We start from the raw sequence: 22757 nt of genomic DNA, 5'->3' as shown, positions 1-22757 counted from the left end.
TGTTTGGTTACCTCAGCTGATGTGGTTATTTGGGTTCAGCTTTTTACCACATTCGGATTTTATATATGTTTGGATTGGATTTGGTTGATAATATTTCGAGTTCAGGAATATTTTATGACTACTTCTAAAATTTATTTTAAATCTAAATTCATTTGGATTCGGTTAATTTTGATTTGGGTTCGGGTACCGTATTTCATGCCGGTTTTTTTCGGTTTGCATATCGGTTTTATGCACATGCGTAGAATTAATACTGATTAGGGAAAGGCTGTTGTTATCACAACAGTGTTATGGAAGCGTGTACCACCAATGGTAAGCAACGAAAGATACAACAGTCATCATCTTCACAAGTCTCGACTAAACAAAACAATCTTCCATCTCTCTCACCTGAAAACCCTAACAACCTTCCCGCAAATGGCGCGTAAATCCTCCGTCCTCCAACGAGCGGCCATCGCCGTGGTCTCCGTAATCGCCATCTACGCCATCCTCAACGCCTCCGTCAGCCGCTCCCTCCCTTCCTCATCCGATCTCCCGCGTCAGCTCATCCGCGAAGAAGAAAGAGAACTCAAAGCTCCGATCCAGCCCAAAGTCAAGGTCTACATGTACGATCTCCCCAAGAGATTCACCTACGGCATGATCGAGCAGCACGCCATCGTCCGCGGCGGCGGCGGCGGGCTGGAGAAGAAGCCCCTTGACGTCACCGCGCTCAAGTACCCGGGTCACCAGCACATGCACGAGTGGTACCTCTTCTCGGATCTAAACCGACCCGAATCCGATCGATCCGGGTCTCCCATCGCCCGCGTCCTTGATCCCGCCGAAGCCGATCTCTTCTTCGTCCCGGTGTTCTCTTCCCTAAGCTTGATCGTTAACGCGGGTCGCCCCGTGGATCCCGGATCCGGTTACAGCGACGAGAAGATGCAGGATGGGCTGATCGATTGGCTCGAGCGTCAGGAGTGGTGGAGGAGGAACGGAGGGAGGGATCACGTGATACCCGCGGGCGATCCGAACGCGTTGTATCGGATCATGGACCGGGTCAAGAACGCTGTTCTGCTGGTTGCGGATTTCGGGAGGTTGGGGCCTGATCAAGGATCGTTTGTTAAAGATGTGGTGATACCTTACTCTCATAGGGTTAATATCTTCACTGGGGAGATAGGTGTTGAGTCTCGTAACACCTTGCTCTTCTTCATGGGTAATCGTTACCGCAAAGATGTAAGTTTTGAATAAAAGTTGAAACTTTGAGCAGACTGGGAGTTACTGTCTCTTGTCTTAATGCTATTGTTGTTGTCGGAAACGGCATCAAGTTGTGTTTATTGTAATAAACAATGTTGGTCTGCTTCTGTCTGTGTGTGTATCTTCAGGGTGGGAAGGTTCGTGATTTGCTATTCCAAGTACTTGAGAAGGAAGGAGATGTGACGATAAAGCATGGAACCCAATCGAGAGAGAATCGACGAGCTGCTACGAAAGGAATGCATACTTCTAAGTTCTGTTTAAACCCTGCTGGTGATACTCCATCCGCTTGCAGGCTCTTTGACTCTATTGTTAGCTTGTGTGTTCCCGTGATCGTCAGCGATAGCATCGAGTTGCCTTTCGAGGATGTTATAGACTACAGAAAGTTTTCGATTTTTGTTGAGTCCAATGTGGCTCTGAAGCCTGGGTTTCTGGTTAAGAAGCTGAGGAAGATAGGAACTAAAAAGATTTTGGAGTATCAGAGAGAGATGAAATCGGTACCCTCTTCTCCTTCTCGAAAATGTTTGGTTCCTTTTGCATGTTTTGCGAGACGTTTTCTCATAACTGAATGATGATGATAACGCACACAGGTAAGACGGTATTTTGACTATGGGAACCCAAATGGAGCAGTGAAGGAGATCTGGCGTCAAGTCTCACAGAAGCTACCACTCATCAAGCTGATGAGCAACCGCGACAAACGCCTCGTTCTGAGAAACTCAACTGAACCAGACTGCTCATGTCTATGCACAAACCAAACGGGTGTCATCACTTCCATTTAGATAAGATCTCTTTTTGTCTCTTGCGTGACACCGATCAGATTTGTGGAGGAGCTCCCTAACTCTATCTCCTTCTCAACTTCTTGGCCCCGAGACTTGCTGCACCTGCCGATGTCCGCCCTCTCGTGGCTTGACTTTTCCAGTCAGGAAACAGATTCATTAGGAAGATATATTTTGAAATCCTTCTTTTTTTTCTTCTGTAGATTCCATTAGTTTTTATCGTACTTGATATTCTCACACTTTATACGGACCGACCATCCATTCTTTTTTACTCTGTACATGTCGGTGCCCAGAAAAATTTTACACCTCTAGGAGATACTCCCTCCGTTTCATATTATATGTCGTTTTAACCTTATGCACACAGATTAAGAAAACATTTAATTTTACATATTTCCAAAATAAAAACACTATTACCAATACACATAACCATGTATCAACCAATAGAAAAATAGAAAATAGAATATTGTCAATAAATTTTGCATTGAAAACCGAAAACGACATTTATTTTGAAACAAAAAATTTCCTCTAGAAGGACATATAATTTGAAACGGAGGGAGTATATGCTCGAACAAAGTTTAGTGTTGATCCCCAAAAACTTTATTATAACATTTGGCACATTAAAGCCTTTGTCTCATGGGCATTAGCCTTGTATGTAATAAAAATGGAACACAACACAAGCTTCCATTGGTTTCTGCCAATGTTTCAGAGTATATCACTCTTTGCAAGCCTTGGTCAGTTGTCAATTGTTCATCTGCAACGCAACAATCGCAAAATAGTTTTTATCGACCAAACCAAAAAAGAAACGGTATTGGGTAGACCGGACACAACAAAGAAGATGGAGGTTAACTCGGTTTGGTCCCTCCAATACCGGCGTTTATCAAGTCATATATATTGTATGTGTTTTGTCCTTTGAAACATGTTCATGATATACAGATGACTTTAGGTGCTAAGATTTACATAGGAGTTTATAAAGTACCAAATTTATGCTCTAAATTTTTCATAATATTAAAGATATTGAAGAAATTATTATTATTATTATTTTTTTGTAACTGACTGAAGAAATTATTGTAGTAATTTATATTTAAAAATACATGTTTTAGGCGGCTAAATACATAGAACTGGACATTTATTGTCAGACTGTTTACATGCAATTTCTCAACAAAATTTGGAAAACAAAAGAAAAAGAAAGAATTGGAAACGGAACGGAGAACAAATGTTTAGTTGATTGAAAGAAAATAACTGAAATGATTAAATGAAACCTAACCGACGACAAGCTGAAAACATTACATGTCTTTCAATTAATTACTAGATTTTGACCCGCCCTTGAGAGGGCGGGTATATTTTATTTTTTTAGTTTTATTAGAAGTTTAATTTTTATATGTGTGTTTGATTATATTTGTGTATTTGTTTGTGAACTATTTTTAATTGATTTATAAGAGATTTTAATAAATTCTATCAAAATGGTTGGACTAAACCATTATCAATGTACGCGATAAAGGGAACCTATATCAATATGTCATGTTCTTGTTTTAATAGATTCTGACTATCTTTTCAGAGGGTGGATATATTTTTGTTTTAATTTTTTTTTAGGGATTATTTTCATATTTATATTTTTCTTTACATATTTGTGTTTTTCTTTGTATCATATTTGTGTATAAATTTTAATTAAAATATATTTTATAAAATAATAACAATTTAAAAATTGATCCGACATACGTTCAATTGTTTGTAATCATATGCCAGTATATCAGTTTTTTTGTAATCATAGCCATCTTTTCGAGATCTTGACCCGCAGGTATAGTGTTGGTTTGTAATTTTTTTAGTTTTTTTGTGTAAATATGTAATATTTTGTGTAATTTTTTCTTATATGTTAAAAAAAATAATTTATATCATTTTTGACCCGCCCTTTAAAGGGCGGCTATTTTTTTTGTAAAATTTAATTTTTATATTTATGTTATTAATCATGTAAGAAAATATTTATGTAAATCTTAAATAATTAATAAGAGATTTTAATCTATTCTACTAAAATAGTTGGATTAAATCTATATTAATAGATCATGTTCATAACTTTAATAAAATAGAAATACAGATTATATCCAATAAAATCAACATTTCAAACATTTTTGTATGTGTGGCTTTTATTTCTGGAAAAAACTATTGTCCACCAAATTGTAAAGAAAAATAATATTTTAATAAATAAAACAATTTTAAGAATAGAAGCATTTACAAAACTGACAGCCAATATGCAAAACGTTTTGCAAGGTTGACTTTACAAAACCGATAATAAATTTTAACACAAAACAAATTACAAATAATACATTTGAGCTATGTAAAAATCTTGATATAAAACCCACTTTAGTAACTGATTTATCCCGAAACATAAAACTTACGTAATGGTTAGGCGATTAATAAGGATTGCGGTTAGTTAAATTTAAATAAGGTGTATTAAAAGGCAGTTATCTAAATTTTAATAAAGTGTATTAAAAGGCACTTATAAAATTTAAAAAAGTGGACACAACATATATCAATAATGTACACTGTTGTTTTAATAGAATTGATTGTTAGCATGAGTTATTCATTTTATATTCAAATTTTGATACATGCAAAATCTGTAACTAAATTTAATGAAAATTATGTAAGGTTTTCCATTTATTTTTAAATAAATGAGGTTTCTGTATTTGAAAGAAGTTTTGATTTTCCCTTTTTACCATGTACAATATCTTTTTGAAATGAATAGAAGATAGAAATCTGATTTGGGTAACTGAAATTTAAATTGTTTACTCGTTTATTAGAATTTTGTTAGGATAATTATGCAAAATATGGTTAGCCTAAAAGTAAATCTTGTAATCCAATAACAAAATAGATTTTGTTTAAGGTATTAGGTGAAAAAATATTGTAACTAACAAATATTGTTATTTTAAAACCTTAAAGTAAGTAGTTGTCTAAAATATTATAATTTTATTACTATTTATTATTTAACAAAAATTTTAGAGAGTTTGGAGATATGTTTTAGGGTTTAGACTTTAGTTTAGAGTCATGATTAGGATTTATAATTTATATTCGAACAGAATAATAATAATTGTTATTTGTTACAATATACTAACATTTATTGTTATTTTAAAACTCTACATTGAAAAGAACTACTCAAAAATAACTTGTTAGGTAAAGAACATTCTACTTTTAATGTAAAAGTGTGAAATAACATTTGAACTTTAAAATTTCAGTTTGATATCTATAAAAGAGATTTTAATTATTTTACGTATCTCATTATACTTGCATAATATATTATGGTGCGAGATTATGTTTAAATTTTTTATATTTTAGTGTAGTTAAATTTCCTAATTTTGAATTATGTTTTTAATAAGTAATGAGTAGAATTATGCAAGATAATTTTGTTTTCTATATAAATAAAATATTATTTTAAAAATAAGGTAAGATATTCTTTCATGAAAATATAGCGTGTCAACAAATATAATTTGTCACAATCTATTTTACATTAGAAAAGTTTAGAAATTACCAATACGAAATCTCGTCTTAAGTTAACCACTTGATATCTTCTTGTAAATCACCCATGAGAGGAACATCTCTAACGCTACAAAAACCTGCAAAGTCTAGATACACATGAAGTTAGTTTAACTAACAATACACATATAATACTAAAACACGATCATGTCCCTTAACATAAACTTCACTCTTTTCTTTTTGTTTCCAAGACATTGCATGACGTCGATTTCACCCGTATCGAGGACGTCACCATTTACATCTGTAAATAAAGAGAGTTAGATAAGGTGAGTGCTTGTGTTTAAAAAGAAAAGATAAGGCGAGTGCTTATGTAATATATTCTTTCATAGAAAATTAATATATGTAGTTTTTCACGACCTATGCTCTCTTGAACCTACAGCTCTGGTGAATCATGCTAAGAAGTTTTGTTTTAGGATGGTTAGTCGATATGGTTTGGTCTATATTTATAGGATTTGGTCGAAGGTATATTAGGTTTCTCAATATGCCAAGTAATAAACTGAATATATGAAGAATATTCTAGAGCATATAATATATTTACAGATATTTTTTGTTTGTTAAATACACAAAATATTCTCTAAAAACATGATCTGATGAAGTTAATATATTTCGAATTTGCAAAAATATTTTATTGGTGTATTCCTAACTTTTTGATTCCTTTTCATTCCCACTAACAATAATTAAAAATTGTATTATTTTTTGACATGGACTTTTTAACCAAAATTATTTTAATTGTAACTAATATTAACAAATCCCGAGATTTTTTCCATTGGATATCTATAACAATAATATAATATCTTGTTTTTCATTTTTTGTTGCTTATCTTGTTAGAAAAATAATTTTAAACATATAACATGTTCGATTATTATATATAAGCTAGTGTTTGATGTGATATGATGATTTCTACATATAACATGTTTGATGATATACGTATATATTTAATATATGTTTTAAGATATACAATTTAATTGTATCGACATGGGTTAATTCGAGAACTATGTTTGATGTCGATGAATAAATATTAGTTTTAAATACTTATACATGATGGTTTATGTTTAGATTTGGTGGGTTCAGTTGTTGACATTCAAATCTTGGTTCATATAATGATAGTTTGCGTGTTGTAGGTTTACATAGTTTAGTACGTGTATATGCTTTAGTTTAAATTATATTGAGTAGAACTGTTCTACCTGAATTACAGTAACATATATTTAAAGAAATTGTTTTTTTGTTTAAGTAAAAGATCATCAAATAAAAACATAGCTTATAAATAACTAAATGGCATGAAATAGTAAATACCGTTGAAACAGAAGGATACCTCAAAAAAGGGCCTTCTGTTTTAATAGTATAGATTAAATTGACTAATCGTTAATTATCACACACCAGTACAATCACCAATAATTCAGTGAGAGGAAAAAAATGGAGTAAGCACGATTACTTTTTTTTTTGGTAAAAAGTAAGCACGATTATTGATTTTAAAATATATCCCAAGTCGATGGTACAATATAGTACAATTTTAAGTAACTTAATAACAGAGGCATTGGCATTAAAGACCGCAAATGATTAATCCCGTTCTTTTAACCGAGATTTTTAACTCGTGATTTGATTTTTTTTAGTTCTATTATATTTTTCAATTAAGAGACAGCTTTTATATTTTTTTATTTAAAAGATGGTTTTTAACCTTTTTAGTTAAAAATTAAGTAAAGTTAAAAACCGTCTTTTATCTGATCAACTAAAAGATCGAAGTTAATCATGATCTCAGCGATCATGCGTGGAATAGACTCCCTTCGGGTCTTCTCTGACTCTAAAAGTCTAGTCACTCTTCCGAACACCAAGAAAAACCATGTCTGGATTCAAGTATTTCTCTTTGATATTCATTCTCTATCCAACTCTTTTAGCTGTATTTCCTTTTATTTTATCCCTCGTGTGGGTAATACTCTTGCGAAATCAGCTTTGGGTTCCCTAATTAACTCTCCATCTGTGGATGAGTGAAGTACCCCCTTTGTATGTTTCTTTAAGTAATCAAGTTTGGTTTGCGCAAAAAGAAAAAAATAGTAAATAGTCGTTTTTTTTTTTAAACACTAGAGGATTTCATTGATAACATCGAGAGAAAATACATCGGTATTACATTACGCCGGCGAGTTTAACAGAACCCCCAGAAGCTAAGGTCAGCAGGATACATAACATCCTCTGAAAATAAAAGCCAGCAAAATCAAACTGATTTTCTGGAAACTAGAACGAACAACATAAGAACATGGCTATTGTGAGAACAGAAGCAAATTCTAAATCAAACCATAAGATTCACAAGCAATATAAACAACCAAGGAAGAGAGGAATAATAAGAACACATCCGCAGTCAAGCTTTATTTGGTAGAATCAAATCCGCACCTCTTTATACTGCTCTGAAGACTTATTCATGAGCCACGAGGATGAAGCGGAGATACAAACCAGGAGATGAAGAGACATGGTTTTTAACATTCAATCTCCTAGCGACTAGATGCAGAGCCGAAGTTCACATATCCTTGAGAACTAGCCGGAGATCCCTTGCTAAGAAACAGAAGATGAAGATCAAACTCAAGGATCAATCCGATGCTTACGAGAACAAGGAGACGCGCTTCCTCCCGACCAAGGCGTAACATTACTATCAGAACCATAAGAACGCACATGCAGAGTAAGGAGGAGCATCAGCGGTGAAAAAGAGGATGACTTTGATGCCCAAAGAGCAATCAAGGGAAATCCAAGGATCCACCGACATGAAACCCATCGGAAAAGTAGAAGAGGACAGAACCGACAAACAGCCAGAGGGAAAGGCATGCCGAATGTCTAAACCACCAACACCGACGCTCAAAGAGAGCCTCCAGATCTGAAGATCTAGATTTAGATTTGCTCACTATCAACAAAAAGCCAATAGACACAGAGAAACAGACAAGGAAAACAAGAGAAAACGAAAGAGAAAACAGACCGACGGTGGCTATAGGAGCCCACACCGCCGGCCTGGAACGCAGATCTTATGAAACTTTTACAGAGATGGAAGAGAGCTTTTTGATGAGAGAGAGATTCTATAGTAAATAGTCGTTTACAATGTGAATATTAAGTGAATTTAACTAGAAACACTCTACGTAGTTCGTCTGATGTTTTAGGGTACACGTTCAAATAATCCTAAATTATATTTCTGTCAATTTAAAATACATTCTCAGAATATTTCCGGATAATTGAATGGTCAGTACACAGATGAATCAATAAGAAAAAGTCGAATAAAATCAATAAAATGCATCTGAAGAAGCGTACATACATGTGTCTTTATCGATATCATATTATATCTCAATATATACGTATCAATGTTGAATTCTAGAGATATGCAATGATACTGTTGCTGGTACATTGGTCATTCACCACCATTTAAATCACGCCCAGTCTTATAAAAGTCCGATGTGATTTTCCATCATACCATGCATGAATCAGTCATCACATATGATGACAAAAATAGTTGCAGCTTCGAAAACGACAACACGTACGAATAAATACACAATGCCATGAATACATGTATTTTAAAAAAATACTAAAAGAGTTTTCAATTTTAATTATTATGTCTCCTAAGTTAATTGGGATAAGGGTCTTATTCCTTTTGATATCATGGGCCAAAAATAATTTGGACGTATGTAAATTATTTGATTTTCAGAAAATTATTAAAGGTATATGTTTGGTCGCATTTTCAGACAAAAAGTAAACACTACATAAGTCTAAGCTAACGTTATGTACTCATCGAACATTACTGGTCTTCGGTTAACTAGTGTTGGGAAACTTCTGGCCCAGCAGAGTGGTCACGTGAAGCTCCCATGTATGTCAAATTTGTTCAACACTAGGGCCGTTGGTTTGGGATCATTGGCAAACTGTGGTTAGAACTTAGAAGAGGAACATCATATATATAGCTCTCAAATCTTGGGAGCCATAAACAAAAAAAAAAGATAAAAAAGGGAATTTTAAAGTTTATATGTATCAATTCTTAAATTTTGAGAATTCAGTACTAATATTTTAATAGACTGAACCCAAAACTAGCTCTTTGAATTAGTATGGTTTTGCCGTATTTTGGAGCAGACCTGAAAGCAACAGTACAATATAATGTATAGCGAGTAGGTATTGCGTGCTACATCTCTACCAATATATGTAAGGTATGTTGGAACTCGTTTTTTGACGAGATGGTTTTAGACCATTTTCGGTAAGTTTTCCGGGCGAAGACGTTCGTCGGATAACTGAATGGTTGACAAACACTATGGAGTAGTGTATTAATATGTCAAAAACAAAGTTCGTTTGAATAAAAAATGTTGGTCCAAAGTCATTGACTTGGAAAGCTTCTAAGCTTGAATATTTGACTATGTTTAAAAACTAGTAAATGTCCAACATAAAATATGAGGTGTGAATCCTCTTGTTTATATATGGAGAAGTATGAATATACTATAGTATATTTCTGGAAAGATATATCGGTTGAAATGTGTGTGCACAAAACCGAGTTAACCAAAATAAATTTGGAATTGAGTTTGAAATTTGGTCAACGGACTATAACCGTCTTTTTGTTATTGTAACCGAATTCAAATCAATTTAGTGATTGTCTTAAATTATTTAGTAATTAAAGAAATCGTAAATATCTTTTTTTTATATCAAAAACGTTTTTTGACTATGTCATTATGGTTGTTTTGACAATGTCATAATGGTTGATTCATATTAATTACAGGAATCAATGTCGTAACGTTTTGTGGTCTTTGCTTCTGGAAAAGTTTATAAAACCCACTACTCTCCATATTGTGATACACACACGAACACATTGATATGAGCAACAACAAAATTCTCTTGAATAGTTATGTTTTATTTTTTCTTTTGTGTCTGAGAGTACAACACAAAACTAGTTTCGTCAGGCTTCTGATAGAGTGACGCAAATTCAGAAGATTGTTTGCAGTTGTATCCTAGGACTCATTACGTTATCGAACTGTAGCACTACGGGACGTATTTTGAGTTAAGGAAAGAGATAATATCTCGCCTCTGCAGTTGTATCATATTTTTCTTACTCTTTGGTATAGTTTTATCATTTTTATTCTTTACCATATTCAGTAATCCGTAGTTTATAAAATACGGTTCTATCAAGGTATACCAAACTAGCAAAATAATTTGATAACTCTGTTATATAATTCTAGTAAACACGAGAATATGTGAGATCTATATAGATAAAAGATGTTTACTTGTGGTTCTCATGAAGCCAACAAATACAAGTACTTGAACCCAAAAAAACCTTGGACTCGTATGTGTTTTGGACAAAGGACCACATTCCACAACATACATCATAGGGTTAACCGTACCAGCTGTCGTAATGTTTATATTTAGCATACAGCCACGTGGGTGCACCTATCACATGATTTTACATGGCTCATAGCTGAATTGACATTGTTATTATCTTTTTCCATGAAAAAGGGATAGTTCGAAATCATAAATGTGTGTATATCCCAGTTTATCATCATGCTACCGCAATTAGTCTGAAATTGAGTTCCTGATTATTTAGGATATTATTTATGATACATTGATAAGTGGTTATCTATGTTTTGGTCCTTTGGTATATAATCATGACATTTGATTATATAGCAAAAACAAAATCTTATTTTTATATGTATCGTCGTGGATAGATTTCCGTTCGCGATTTGATTAATGGATTCATTATAGATTGCGATAATGCACACGCCAGGCCACTATGTTGTTTTGGAATCCAAGTGTGTAAGCTAGATAGATACATGTGTGAATGCAACGTAGTGGAATATACGTGTGAGATAATAGATGTATAACTAATAATAAACAATATAGGCCCTGTTCGTTTTGTAAACTAGATGAGAATGCCAGACGCGGCATCTATGCGAAGTAACTGGATGCAGCAATCAAATATCGTTCGTTTGCGATTCTGTAAATTTGGGATCATGCGTCTCGAAACTGTATCTAGATGAAGTTATGTTCGTTTTGTATTCTGTATTTTTGTATCTGGATGAATTTTATGTCAAATGATCAAAAATTCTTTATTTTTTTTTGGTCTAAACATATATATAACTATATCTAAAAGTAAAACTAACTTGTAAAAAAAAATGTTTAATTACAAATAAAATAGAGATAAATAAAAATGAACATTAAATTCAATTTTTCATTTTTTATAAAACCCAGTTTTTCGGTTTTAGCGGGAAAACTCGGTTTTCCGGTTTTGGCGGGAAAACACGATTTTTTGGTTTTGGCAAGAAAACTCGATTTTTCGGTTTTGGCGGGAAAACTCAGTTTTTTTTGGTTTTGGCGGGAAAACTCGGTTTTCGGGTTTTAGCCGAAAAACTTGGTTTTCCGGTTTTGGCAAAAAACTCGATTTTCTGGGTTTGGCCGAGTCGATTTTTTAGTTTTGGCGGGAAAACTCAATTTTCGGGTTTTGGAGGGAAAACTCGGTTTTTGGGTTTTGGCGGAAAAATTCGGTTTTTGGCCGAAAAGCTCGGTTTTCCGGTTTTGGCGGGAAAACTTGATTTTTAGTTTTGGTGGGAAAACTCGGTTTTCGGATTTTGGCCGAAAAATTCTATTTTCTGGTTTTGGCCGAAAACTCGGTTTTCGATTTTGGCAGGAAAACTTGATTTTTCTGTAAAATTAGCTTTGGCGGCGAGAAAAAAATTAGCTTTAGAAATCAGATAATTTTTTTTTAATTTTTAGAATAAATTAAGGATATTATCGACTTTTTACACTTTTGGATGAGTTTAGTGTTTTTGGAAACGTTTAAAAATCTCATCTAGAAATCCTGAAATATATGGATGAGTTATGAAAATATATCTGGATGATGCGTCCAATTTAACCTCTATTTAGCATCAAACGAACATCGGTCCGCGTCTGCGTCTGGATGCCGCGTCCAGATCATGAAACGAACATGGCCATAGATAAACTCACAGATCTGAAAAATGTACTCCAATATAGTAACCGGCAGAAAGAAAGAAAACTGCATCACTGTTCACTAGGGATGTTTGATTCTAAGATAATGCAATTATCTTTTATTGTACTTCCTCCCTAAATATCATTTTAATTAGTATTTAAAAAGTAATTTTGTTAGGAAATAGTTGATGTTCTCGTTATTCTGCATAAAATTTAATATCATTTGAAACACTATTTACAAAATATTGTATTTTTATTTATTGAACTAATTTTATTTAATGATATTTTTATATAATCATGATGATCTGTATAAAAAATTATATTTTTTAATTTATTTATATGCAAAAGAATTAAACACAGCTTATATTGAAACAGAGAGTGTATAACTTCCCATCGTGATTCTCTATCTTTTAACTAGTGTCACGCTTTTTCAAAGAATATTATATGGTAAGCATATCCAAGTTTATTCGATTTTTCAGTGATATTATAAAGTATTTGTTATGGTAGGTATTATGTAAGGTGTTTGATTTTGATTCAATGTACTTCAGTTCTTTTCATTGTTTAAAAACCATTATCGTGGTGGAGTTAACAGACCTAGTTGTTACTCGATATCATTTTTCTACTGCAAGTGCCAAGATATCAAAATCAGGGTGTGATATATATAATACATACGACTTATTCAATAAATTCAGTTGCTAAAAATGGCAAGTGCGATGAGATCAGATAGCGTTAACGTACTCGAAATGGACAAATTGCTTTCACTTACCAGGTCAATGTTTTTCATGGGTAAACGTCCACACGAGAGCTCAAACCAATTGTTTTGAAAACAATAGGATCATTCAAAACAAATTTCAACATTCACTGTTTTCAAGTTTTAAATATAAGTACTCCACAAAATACAATTTACATGGACTGGAAAAGAAATTGAGGAAAAAAAAAGAATTCTCAGAGTTTTTAGAAGAAAAAATAATCGAGCTAAACGTGAGTCATGTGTGCTTAGAAACTAGGGTCGGAAGAGGTCACAAAGGCGTGGGGAATTTGTGTTACCAGATGCTGAGTTTGATCTGAACAAGCTTATCTGTTAGATGGTAACTCTTATCAGTTCGCTCTTTCCAGATATAGTATAAAATTAACATCTGAGAAACAGTAACCAATGCAAACCAAGTAATGAAATAAAGAAGATTGCCGTGACAGAATCATAAAGACATTGAGTTGTATTGAAACCTAGCTGGTTAAAGCATGTGAAGCAAGTTACCTTTATAAAAAAAGTAACTAATGAGGGTTTAAAAATTTAGTTTAGTTGTTCTAGAAAAAAGTCTTTTGAGGTTATTTTATGGTTGGTTCAACTAATTTTCTTTTGTTGATAATATGCAATTATATTGGAATGTAAATCAGTTACCTATACAATCATCAGCTTGGTCTAAAACATGAGATGTTGATTGACGAGACAAAAAAAATAAATAAAGAAAGCCTTTAATCTTACAGCAATTTTAACATGAAAATCCCTTTTTCAAAAAATAAGAAAAATATGAAGAATAATTTTTTTCTTGAACATGTTGGGTAATTAGATCGAGATGTGTATATAAAGCTAAAAAGAAAATTAGAACGGATCCAATATTTGATTATTGAGTAGTACCTTGATTGAATTGTCCTTTTAAGTTATCTAATTATCTAATTACAGTTCCAAAATTGATTCTCTGACATGCTAATCAAGAATCACGTTTGGCAAAAAATAATCTTCGTCCTTTTTAAGGGTAAATAAAAGTTCTATGACCGTTACATTAGAATATACTTTATCTATTATTTTGTCAACTGTTCCTGAAAGCATTATTAGTTTCATGATGATTAGAAGAAAATAATTTGGATCTTAAAATAATTGTAAATAAATAATTAATTAGTTATAACTTATAATAAGAGAAACTAAATTTATCTGGTTTAACACTGTTTTTTAAAGTAATGTACTTTTTCCCCTATGTAAGAGTCCTTTTTGTACGTGTGTGCGTGCGTAAAGTAGTGTACTTTTCAATCTGAGTACATACAATAATACAACTAATTAAAAATAGTTGTTCGATAATTCCAATACACATTTAAACGAAATGGACTATGATTATTTGATGCTAATATTATTTTTATAATTCTCTCCATGTTCATTCTGTCAGAGATCATAATCATCATATATCTATGTGTATATTCTCTCTCTCAACACATAACTTTGCTTTCTTAGCAAAAAAAAAAAACTTTGCCTTCTTTACTCTCTGTTTTGCGGAGAAAGAGAGAAGGCAAAGTCTCTGGCTTTTCTCTCAATTCTGAGTGAAAGTTGAGAGCTTTCTTTTCCTTCTGGTAACTTCAATGGTCCTGAATCAAACAGGACCCACATACAGCAAACCTTCCATAACGTGAGAATCATCTATTTTCTTATGAAAAGACAACTTCTCTTTTTCTGTTCAAAGAGTTTCATTGTCTCTCTTTGTGTTTATCATCCACATAATATTTAAGATTTCTCTGTTTTAAAAGGTAAGCAAAAGTGTTTAATTGTGAATGGTTCCCTGTATGAAAAAATTGATTTTTCGAATATTCTTTGTTTGATACTTTTTTTGATTGTTACATCTTCCTGATCTTCTTTTGTCTCTTTGTCAATTTTACAAGGAGTCTTCTTCTTCACTGTTCACTCCCATCTCTTTTTTGTCAATCTGGCAAGAAGTAGCAGCTCTTACGACATTCCCTCTTTTAAGCACTCTCCTGTCTTCTTGAAAAAATCTGTTTTTGTGTTTGTGAAAGTCTTCCACTTTTATTGTTTTGCTTGAAGTTTTGTTGTAAAGATCTGAGCTTTTGAAAAGGATACATATATAGATTTTACTGAGAGTTGAAAAAAATGGCGGCAAGAGTAGAAGCAGCAACAATGGGTGGTGGTGAGATTGATGAAGAGAGTGATGAGAGAGGTAGCATGTGGGATTTAGACCAGAAACTTGATCAATCTATGGATGAAGAAGCTGGTCGTCTTAGGAACATGTACAAAGAAAAGGTTTATTTTTACTACTTTTATCATCCTAATCCCCTTTATTATTACAACAACCATATCCACACAAAAAAATCTTGTCTCTAAACTAGATTTGGTTAATGCAGAAATTCTCGGCTCTTCTGCTTCTGCAGCTTTCGTTTCAGAGCCTAGGTGTTGTGTATGGAGATCTAGGGACTTCTCCTCTCTATGTTTTCTACAATACATTCCCTCATGGGATCAAAGATCCTGAAGATATCATTGGAGCTCTGTCTCTCATCATCTATTCACTCACACTCATCCCTCTACTCAAATATGTTTTCGTTGTATGTAAAGCAAATGACAATGGTCAAGGTATTAAACCAAAAATCACAAATCTTTATGCATTTTCACCTTTGCTAGTTACTGACTTAGTTTTTTTATTTATTTTCTATTGAAAAGGTGGAACCTTTGCTCTGTATTCATTACTCTGTAGACACGCCAAAGTGAAAACAATCAGGAACCAGCACCGTACTGATGAAGAGCTGACTACTTACAGCCGGTCCACGTTTCATGAGCATTCCTTTGCTGCCAAAACCAAAAGGTGGTTAGAAGAGAAGACATCTAGGAAAACAGCTCTTCTTGTTTTGGTTCTTGTTGGTACTTGTATGGTCATTGGCGATGGTATCCTTACTCCTGCCATTTCTGGTAATGCTTTAGCTTTTCGCTTTTCTTTTTTAAGTAAGCTGTGTTCTTGTTGGGATTGTGAAAGCCTATGTCCAACTCTATTTATCCGATTAGTACGATATTGTCCACTTTGGGCCTTAATGGCAAGCCCGCATGGATTTACTTTTGGTTTCCATCCCAAAAGGCCTCGTACTAATCAGAGTTGGACATCTCTTTATATACTAGACATTATTTGTCTAAACTTCCAATGTGGGACTTTGTTTGTATTCACAACAAACCTCCTCTCAAACCAAGTACCACATAAACACTTGATTTCCAACCTCCAGCGAAACCTGGCACACCTCTTGTACCGCCGTAATCACCAACGGGACTCTTCATCTAACCCTTGTTACACCATTAGGACTTATCCACCTAACCTTTACTGCACCATTAGGACATTCACCACCTAATCTTTGCAGCACCGTTAGGAATACCCACCTAATCTTGTATCGTCGTTAGGGAGAGACTTTCGATACAAGTCTCCGACACCACTTATTCGCGAAGTCATCTTGAGGATTCTCCTCCCACAACCGAAGCTCCCGGAATCTTTGACTAGCCTCTGCTACGCACCCCGCCCTTCCCATCGAAGTGGAGGCTCTTCGAACTTGAAGGGTATTTTGGTTTTCTTGCAGATGTTCGTCATCCCGGCTCTGATACCAATTGTTAGGAATTTATCGATCTTTTGATTGCTTAACGACACAAGATTTTTAACTCAGTTCCCTTGCGGTACCTCTGGGGTGGGAACCGTCTCCCACAACATCCACTATCAATCAAAGGGTTTACACAAACGCTCTAAGCGCTCAATAGGAAGACACAACAAAGAATTAGAGAGATCAAAGAAACTCTATCCCGAAGCGACATGACTCGAACAATGTCTCTTGCCCTTAGTTTCTTCTCTACCCCGATCCTCTCTAGCTCTCTCTCCTTTTTGGTCTTGTGTTTCGGATGATCTCCCTTTGTATAAGCACGTCTATATATATACTAAACAGTTCTATGTATTTTTCCTAATACCATAGGAATCTTATCTAACTGTTTTCCTTATTTGCATGAGGTTTCATCCACCGTCGTAAAGCATAACCGACTTGTACCAGCATGGGCTTTGCTGGATCCTTTTGGTGATACGGGCTTTATCTTCAAGATTGGAACTGGGTCAGGTTATAAATAATTAAGGCCCATTAACACTACAAACTCCACCTTGGGCTTAATTCTTTCTCACCTTACTTCTCCTTTTTCGTTGAAATCAACGACATCTTTCTCCTTCCATTGATCTGCTTCCCTGTTCACACCATCACACCTCTGTAACTATGGCGATGAACCTTTGTTTCACTGTTCATGTGAAAGCTCGCATAGTTCGTGGACAATCATTGATCTTCAGTCCCTACGCTCGTGTTCCAAGTGACGTGAACTGATTCAACTTCCAAAGACTTCATCTTGCTCGTAACCATCATTGTGACCGTTTCTGGTTCCTCACTGCACAAGATCCACCCTCCATACCGAAGATTACGATTCTTCAGTAATGTGAATTTTGTTTTGCCAGAATCAAGCTGATCAATCTCGCCGGAGTTCTGCAGTTTCCGGTAAGACTTCTCTGATGCTTGATTTTATTTGTAAGAGCTCTTGACAGTGACAATCTTCAGTGATTGCAATGTTCTCAGATCAATTTTTCCAAGTATATCCAGCGACCATTTGATCCTCCTTTGCTTTCTTGTGTTTGTGTTCCTCAGCTTGCTCCACCTCGAACTGAAACCTATTGGTCTCCTCTTCTTGTTCGACGGAGATGCGTTATCGACAATCTGTTATGCGTCCTCACCTGCAACTGAAACTCCTTGTCTCGCCCTTTGATACTCTCTTTGATAGTGAAGTTTTAATGCAATTCTGAAAGAATCCTTGCATCTTCTGGCATACTCCTCCAATGCCACCGACCCTTTGTAGTCTCAGGTATACTTCTAAACTCTCTCATCTTTAATGATGAATTTAGCTTGCCCCCTTTCTGAGAACCAGATACTATGCGAACTGCTAAAATTCACTTTTTTTTTTTTTTACAGCTTCTCCGACGAACCACTGCGTCTCCTCAGTTGTGCTGATAACTCCATGTAAACCCTTTTAACAGCTATCAGCCCTTATTCCTTTTGATTCTCAGGGCCGTAAAATCATAATTTTTGATTTCATGATTTCTATTCCACACAGCAGCTCCTCTTCCGTTACTGTATGTCGTTCTTATTTCCATGAGATTCCTCCTGCGACAGTCTTGATGATTTCCTTCCTACCAGTTCTAGCCTTCATAGAATCTTCGTTGATCAGTCGAAGTTCATGTGTTGCTAGACAATCTCAGACCTCATCGCAGCATGAACATCAAGCATGTGTTCTCCTCTTTGATGATCTTAGGTAAACCTTTTATGACCTGCACATCTCTGTCTCTGTTATTTTTTTTTTCTTTCCAGAACCATAACTTGAACTTGAAATCATTACAGATTTCCAAGAGGAGCTCTGAGTTCAATCTTCCACAGTGCTCCTTTTCTCTCACTGCTTCAGCTCCACCTTAAAAGCTATTGTTCATGACCATTTGTTGTTACGTTGATATCGTCTACTCCGGAGTACTCCTCTGATATCAATTATTTTCACGCCTAGCTGCTTTTAATGAACAAAATAACTCCTCTCCTGCTCCTTGAGACTTTAAGGTAACTCCTTTACCCCTGCAAGACTTACTTCTTGCCTTTTGATTCAAGAACATTCACTAAAGAACTAACTTGTCTTCTCTTGAATCTTTCTATCAATAGCTCCACCTGGAATCGATGTCTATACACCCGACCCGACTACTGATTCTTACCAGGTAACTTTCTCATTCACCAATATGAGACTTAAGTGACTATTTTCCAGAAACGAACTTGTTTCTCTTTCATTCTTCCTGAAACTGGATTCTCCTTGTCAACCTTTGATTCCTCTCATGCGCACTGAGCTTAGAATCAAACTCTTCCTTGAATCTTCTGAATGTTTAGCACCACCCTGCTAACTTCCTTTTAACTTGTCTCACGCCAACTGCTCCGGTGACGTTCTTGACACTTCTCTTTGTAACAGCTCACCTTAATATCACTTCTAGATCCCATGATATCCCTCCTAGCTGAAACACCATTCCTTGCTGCAATACTTGTTGTTTGTATTGCTAACACCCCAACGTTTACTGCCTGAATCACAACAGCCTTTGGACTTACCATCAGACTTCTTCTGATTTATCAATACCATATAACATGTCTTTGATATTAATACTTCCTCACGTGAGTTTCCCTTGTCCACCTTAAAGAATTTTTCCCGTTCTCTTCTTGTGATGCCAAAAGAAAACAACTATAACCATACTGTTTTCTTACTCTCCACGTAGCTTGTTAATTTATCCATGCAATCATCCTCCTTACTTGGATGCCTTTTAATTTTTTTTTTTCTGTCTTGGAGACTTCCTCATGTTTTCAAAGTGATAGACTTAGACTAATACACCGTTAGTCTTCACCTCAATACTAGATGTCACAAAACTTTGACATCTCCTCCAGCAATGTGAACTTATACAATCTCTTGTACCGCTGTTTATAAAAAACAGGACACGCCGTCTAACTCCGTTGTTAGAAAGACTATCGACACAAAACCGATTGCATATTTCACTGCGAGATAACTTCTTAAGCATCAATCACCCAGAACATGCAGTCTCCTATTCCTTGCATGATAAATTCTGATATATAACTCCTTGATGATCTTCCTTGAATCCTTCATCATCTCCGTCAACTTTTTCTGACGTTTCCTGAAACACCGATGATCACGAAACACTACCATCTTTCTCAAGTTCTAGCATCATCTCCACCTTGATCTAAAATCCTTCGGTAGATCCTTGAACGCACTTTGTACCGCCATGAGTAATGGAACCCGCCGCCTAACTTCCAACCTTGTTAGGAAGACTTTCGATACCGACCTTGTTCAACTCCTTTGAGATGAGTGTTACTGCTTTGACGTCTTGTGCTTTTACCCTTTGATCTTTCAACCTTGAATGTTGGAGTCGATGGATCGCAGTTTCCTTGAAGAATTGATAGGTCCCTTTATCTTTCTTCTTTGCGATTCTTTTCAGACTCCTTGATTTCTTTAATACCCGCAATCAAAACCTGGATTGCTCTGATACCAATTGTTAGGATTGTGAAAGCCTATGTCCAACTCTATTTATCCGATTAGTACGATATTGTCCACTTTGGGCCTTAATGGCAAGCCCGCATGGATTTACTTTTGGTTTCCATCCCAAAAGGCCTCGTACTAATCAGAGTTGGACATCTCTTTATATACGAGACATTATTTGTCTAAACTTCCAATGTGGGACTTTGTTTGTATTCACAACAGTTCTCTTGAGGAACAGATGGTTGATGATAAAAACTAAACTCTTTTTTGCAGTCCTCTCAGCTGCTGGTGGGCTAAGCGTAAGCCTTCCTCATCTAAGCAACGGTATTACCACTTAATACATTCAGCTTCATTCCAAATATTTGATGTCTGTTTAGTAATCATAAGTTTGTTGGTTATTGTTATTACTATTACAGGTGTTGTTGTTCTTGTTGCTGTTGTGATACTAGTCAGCTTGTTTAGTGTACAGCATTACGGAACAGACCGTGTTGGTTGGCTCTTCGCTCCCATTGTCCTTCTCTGGTTTCTCTCCATTGCAAGTATCGGTATGTACAACATCTGGAAACATGACACAAGCGTCTTGAAAGCTTTCTCTCCGGTTTATATTTACCGGTATTTCAAAAGAGGAGGTAGAGATCGTTGGACATCTCTTGGAGGCATCATGCTTAGTATTACAGGTAACCAAAAAAACAAACAGAGAAAAGAAGAAGCTACTGGTTCTTATGCTCTTGTAACTATTCAAAATCTTGATTTTCTTGAAAATGGTAGGGATTGAAGCACTCTTTGCTGACCTATCACACTTTCCTGTTTCCGCTGTCCAAATCGCTTTCACTGCCATTGTGTTTCCTTGCCTTCTTTTGGCTTATAGTGGACAAGCTGCCTACATTAGAAACCACCCGGATCACGTGGTTGATGCGTTTTACCGTTCCATTCCAGGTTTCTTGTCTGATAAGTTACCTAGTCTGTGTTTTAGAAGAAGCTTGGAGTTAAAAACTTATGTTTTTTTTTGTAATCTTGTAGGAAGTGTGTATTGGCCAATGTTCATTATTGCAACCGCTGCAGCCATTGTTGCAAGCCAGGCCACGATCTCAGCCACGTTCTCTTTGATCAAGCAAGCTCTAGCCCACGGTTGTTTCCCAAGGGTCAAAGTGGTGCACACGTCTAGAAAGTTTCTTGGTCAGATCTACGTTCCGGACATCAACTGGATCTTGATGATCTTATGCATTGCCGTCACTGCTGGATTCAAGAACCAGAGTCAGATAGGTAACGCTTACGGTACTGCGGTTGTGATCGTCATGCTTGTCACAACGCTGCTCATGACGCTGATCATGATCCTCGTGTGGCGTTGCCACTGGGTTCTTGTTCTTGTGTTCACCGTCCTCTCGCTCGTTGTGGAATGCACTTACTTCTCAGCCATGCTTTTCAAAGTGGACCAAGGAGGTTGGGTTCCGCTTGTTATCGCTGCAGCGTTTCTCCTCATCATGTCGGTATGGCACTATGGGACTTTGAAGAGGTATGAGTTTGAGATGCACAGTAGAGTCTCAATGGCTTGGATTCTTGGACTCGGTCCTAGCCTTGGCCTTGTTCGTGTCCCTGGAGTTGGACTTGTCTACACTGAGCTAGCTAGTGGAGTCCCTCACATCTTCTCTCATTTCATCACAAACCTACCTGCTATTCACTCTGTTGTGGTGTTTGTATGCGTCAAGAACCTTCCTGTTTACACTGTCCCCGAGGAAGAACGGTTCCTAGTTAAAAGAATCGGTCCTAAAAACTTCCACATGTTCCGTTGTGTTGCAAGGTAACACATCTTGTAACAACCGTCCTCCTTCACTCATATGTTTCTTAACCTTTAAGCTATTTGTTAACAGGTATGGATATGGAGACTTGCACAAGAAAGACGACGACTTTGAGAAACGCCTCTTCGAGAGCCTCTTCTTGTTCGTCCGCCTCGAGTCCATGATGGAAGGAGGCTGTTCGGATTCAGATGAGTACAGCATATGTGGGAGCCAGAATCATTTCAAAGAAAAGAACGAGAACGTTGCAACCTTTGATACATTTGACTCTATAGAGTCCATAACGCCGGTGAAAAGGGTTAGCCACACGGTGACGGCCTCGAGCATGATGAGCGGTGGAGGAGACGAGCTGGAGTTTATTAATAGGTGTAGAGACGCGGGAGTGGTGCATATAATGGGGAACACGGTGGTTAGAGCGAGGAGGCAGGCCAGGTTCTACAAGAAGATAGCCATTGATTATGTGTATGCGTTTTTGAGGAAGATCTGTAGAGAACATAGTGTTATCTACAATGTTCCTCAGGAGAGCCTTCTCAATGTTGGTCAGATTTTCTATGTATAAGAGAATAATTATAAGTAAATGCACGGATGCTATATGCATGTGTTGTATGTATATGTATATCCCTTTTTTGAATGTAATGTTGTCTACCATGTTGTATAGTTTTATCAAAATTTTGG

At 35.7% G+C, this 22757-nt stretch overlaps 2 protein-coding genes and 1 long non-coding RNA gene across 4 annotated transcripts; 2 read left to right on the top strand and 1 right to left on the bottom strand.

Annotated features, from left to right (window-relative positions):
* The first annotated feature begins 276 nt into the window (after window positions 1–276).
* LOC130497063 (probable arabinosyltransferase ARAD1) lies at window positions 277–2271 on the top strand. The gene is made up of 3 exons (XM_056989929.1): window positions 277–1206; window positions 1356–1721; window positions 1815–2271. The coding sequence occupies exons 1-3, from the start codon at window positions 307–309 to the stop codon at window positions 2001–2003; spliced, it is 1455 nt and encodes a 484-aa protein (XP_056845909.1). The 5' UTR covers window positions 277–306; the 3' UTR covers window positions 2004–2271.
* Window positions 2272–2558: 287 nt separating this feature from the next.
* LOC130496374 (uncharacterized) lies at window positions 2559–5976 on the bottom strand. Its single transcript, XR_008935475.1, has 3 exons — window positions 5880–5976; window positions 5518–5763; window positions 2559–2751 (listed from the first exon to the last, which is right to left on the bottom strand). It is a non-coding gene; the product is annotated as an uncharacterized LOC130496374 (long non-coding RNA).
* Window positions 5977–14646: 8670 nt separating this feature from the next.
* Window positions 14647–22751, top strand: LOC108812289 (potassium transporter 11). Of its 2 annotated transcripts, XM_056989969.1 has the most exons (9): window positions 14647–14957; window positions 15090–15465; window positions 15567–15792; window positions 15880–16125; window positions 20563–20613; window positions 20706–20966; window positions 21058–21225; window positions 21310–22087; window positions 22158–22751. In XM_056989969.1, the coding sequence occupies exons 2-9, from the start codon at window positions 15316–15318 to the stop codon at window positions 22639–22641; spliced, it is 2364 nt and encodes a 787-aa protein (XP_056845949.1). In that variant the 5' UTR covers window positions 14647–14957; window positions 15090–15315; the 3' UTR covers window positions 22642–22751. The 2 variants fall into 2 exon arrangements, with proteins under 2 accessions (XP_056845949.1, XP_056845948.1); XM_056989968.1 differs by having other exon boundaries at window positions 14647–15465.
* The last annotated feature ends 6 nt before the right edge of the window (window positions 22752–22757 follow it).

Source organism: Raphanus sativus, chromosome 6 (genome assembly GCF_000801105.2).
Source record: "Raphanus sativus cultivar WK10039 chromosome 6, ASM80110v3, whole genome shotgun sequence".
NCBI classification, from domain to species: domain Eukaryota; kingdom Viridiplantae; phylum Streptophyta; class Magnoliopsida; order Brassicales; family Brassicaceae; genus Raphanus; species Raphanus sativus.
The sequence above is the reverse complement of the archived record's forward strand: the minus strand, read 5'-3'. Positions and strand labels throughout refer to the sequence as shown.

Coding starts and splice junctions, on each gene's coding strand:
- LOC108812289 (XM_056989969.1), top strand. CDS start 15,316: ATGGCGGCAAGAGTAGAAGCAGCAACAATGGGTGGTGGTGAGATTGAT. Junction 21,226..21,309: donor GTTTTACCGTTCCATTCCAG/GTTTCTTGTCTG, acceptor GTAATCTTGTAG/GAAGTGTGTATTGGCCAATG. Junction 22,088..22,157: donor ATGTTCCGTTGTGTTGCAAG/GTAACACATCTT, acceptor ATTTGTTAACAG/GTATGGATATGGAGACTTGC.
- LOC130497063 (XM_056989929.1), top strand. CDS start 307: ATGGTAAGCAACGAAAGATACAACAGTCATCATCTTCACAAGTCTCGA. Junction 1,207..1,355: donor GTAATCGTTACCGCAAAGAT/GTAAGTTTTGAA, acceptor GTGTATCTTCAG/GGTGGGAAGGTTCGTGATTT. Junction 1,722..1,814: donor ATCAGAGAGAGATGAAATCG/GTACCCTCTTCT, acceptor TAACGCACACAG/GTAAGACGGTATTTTGACTA.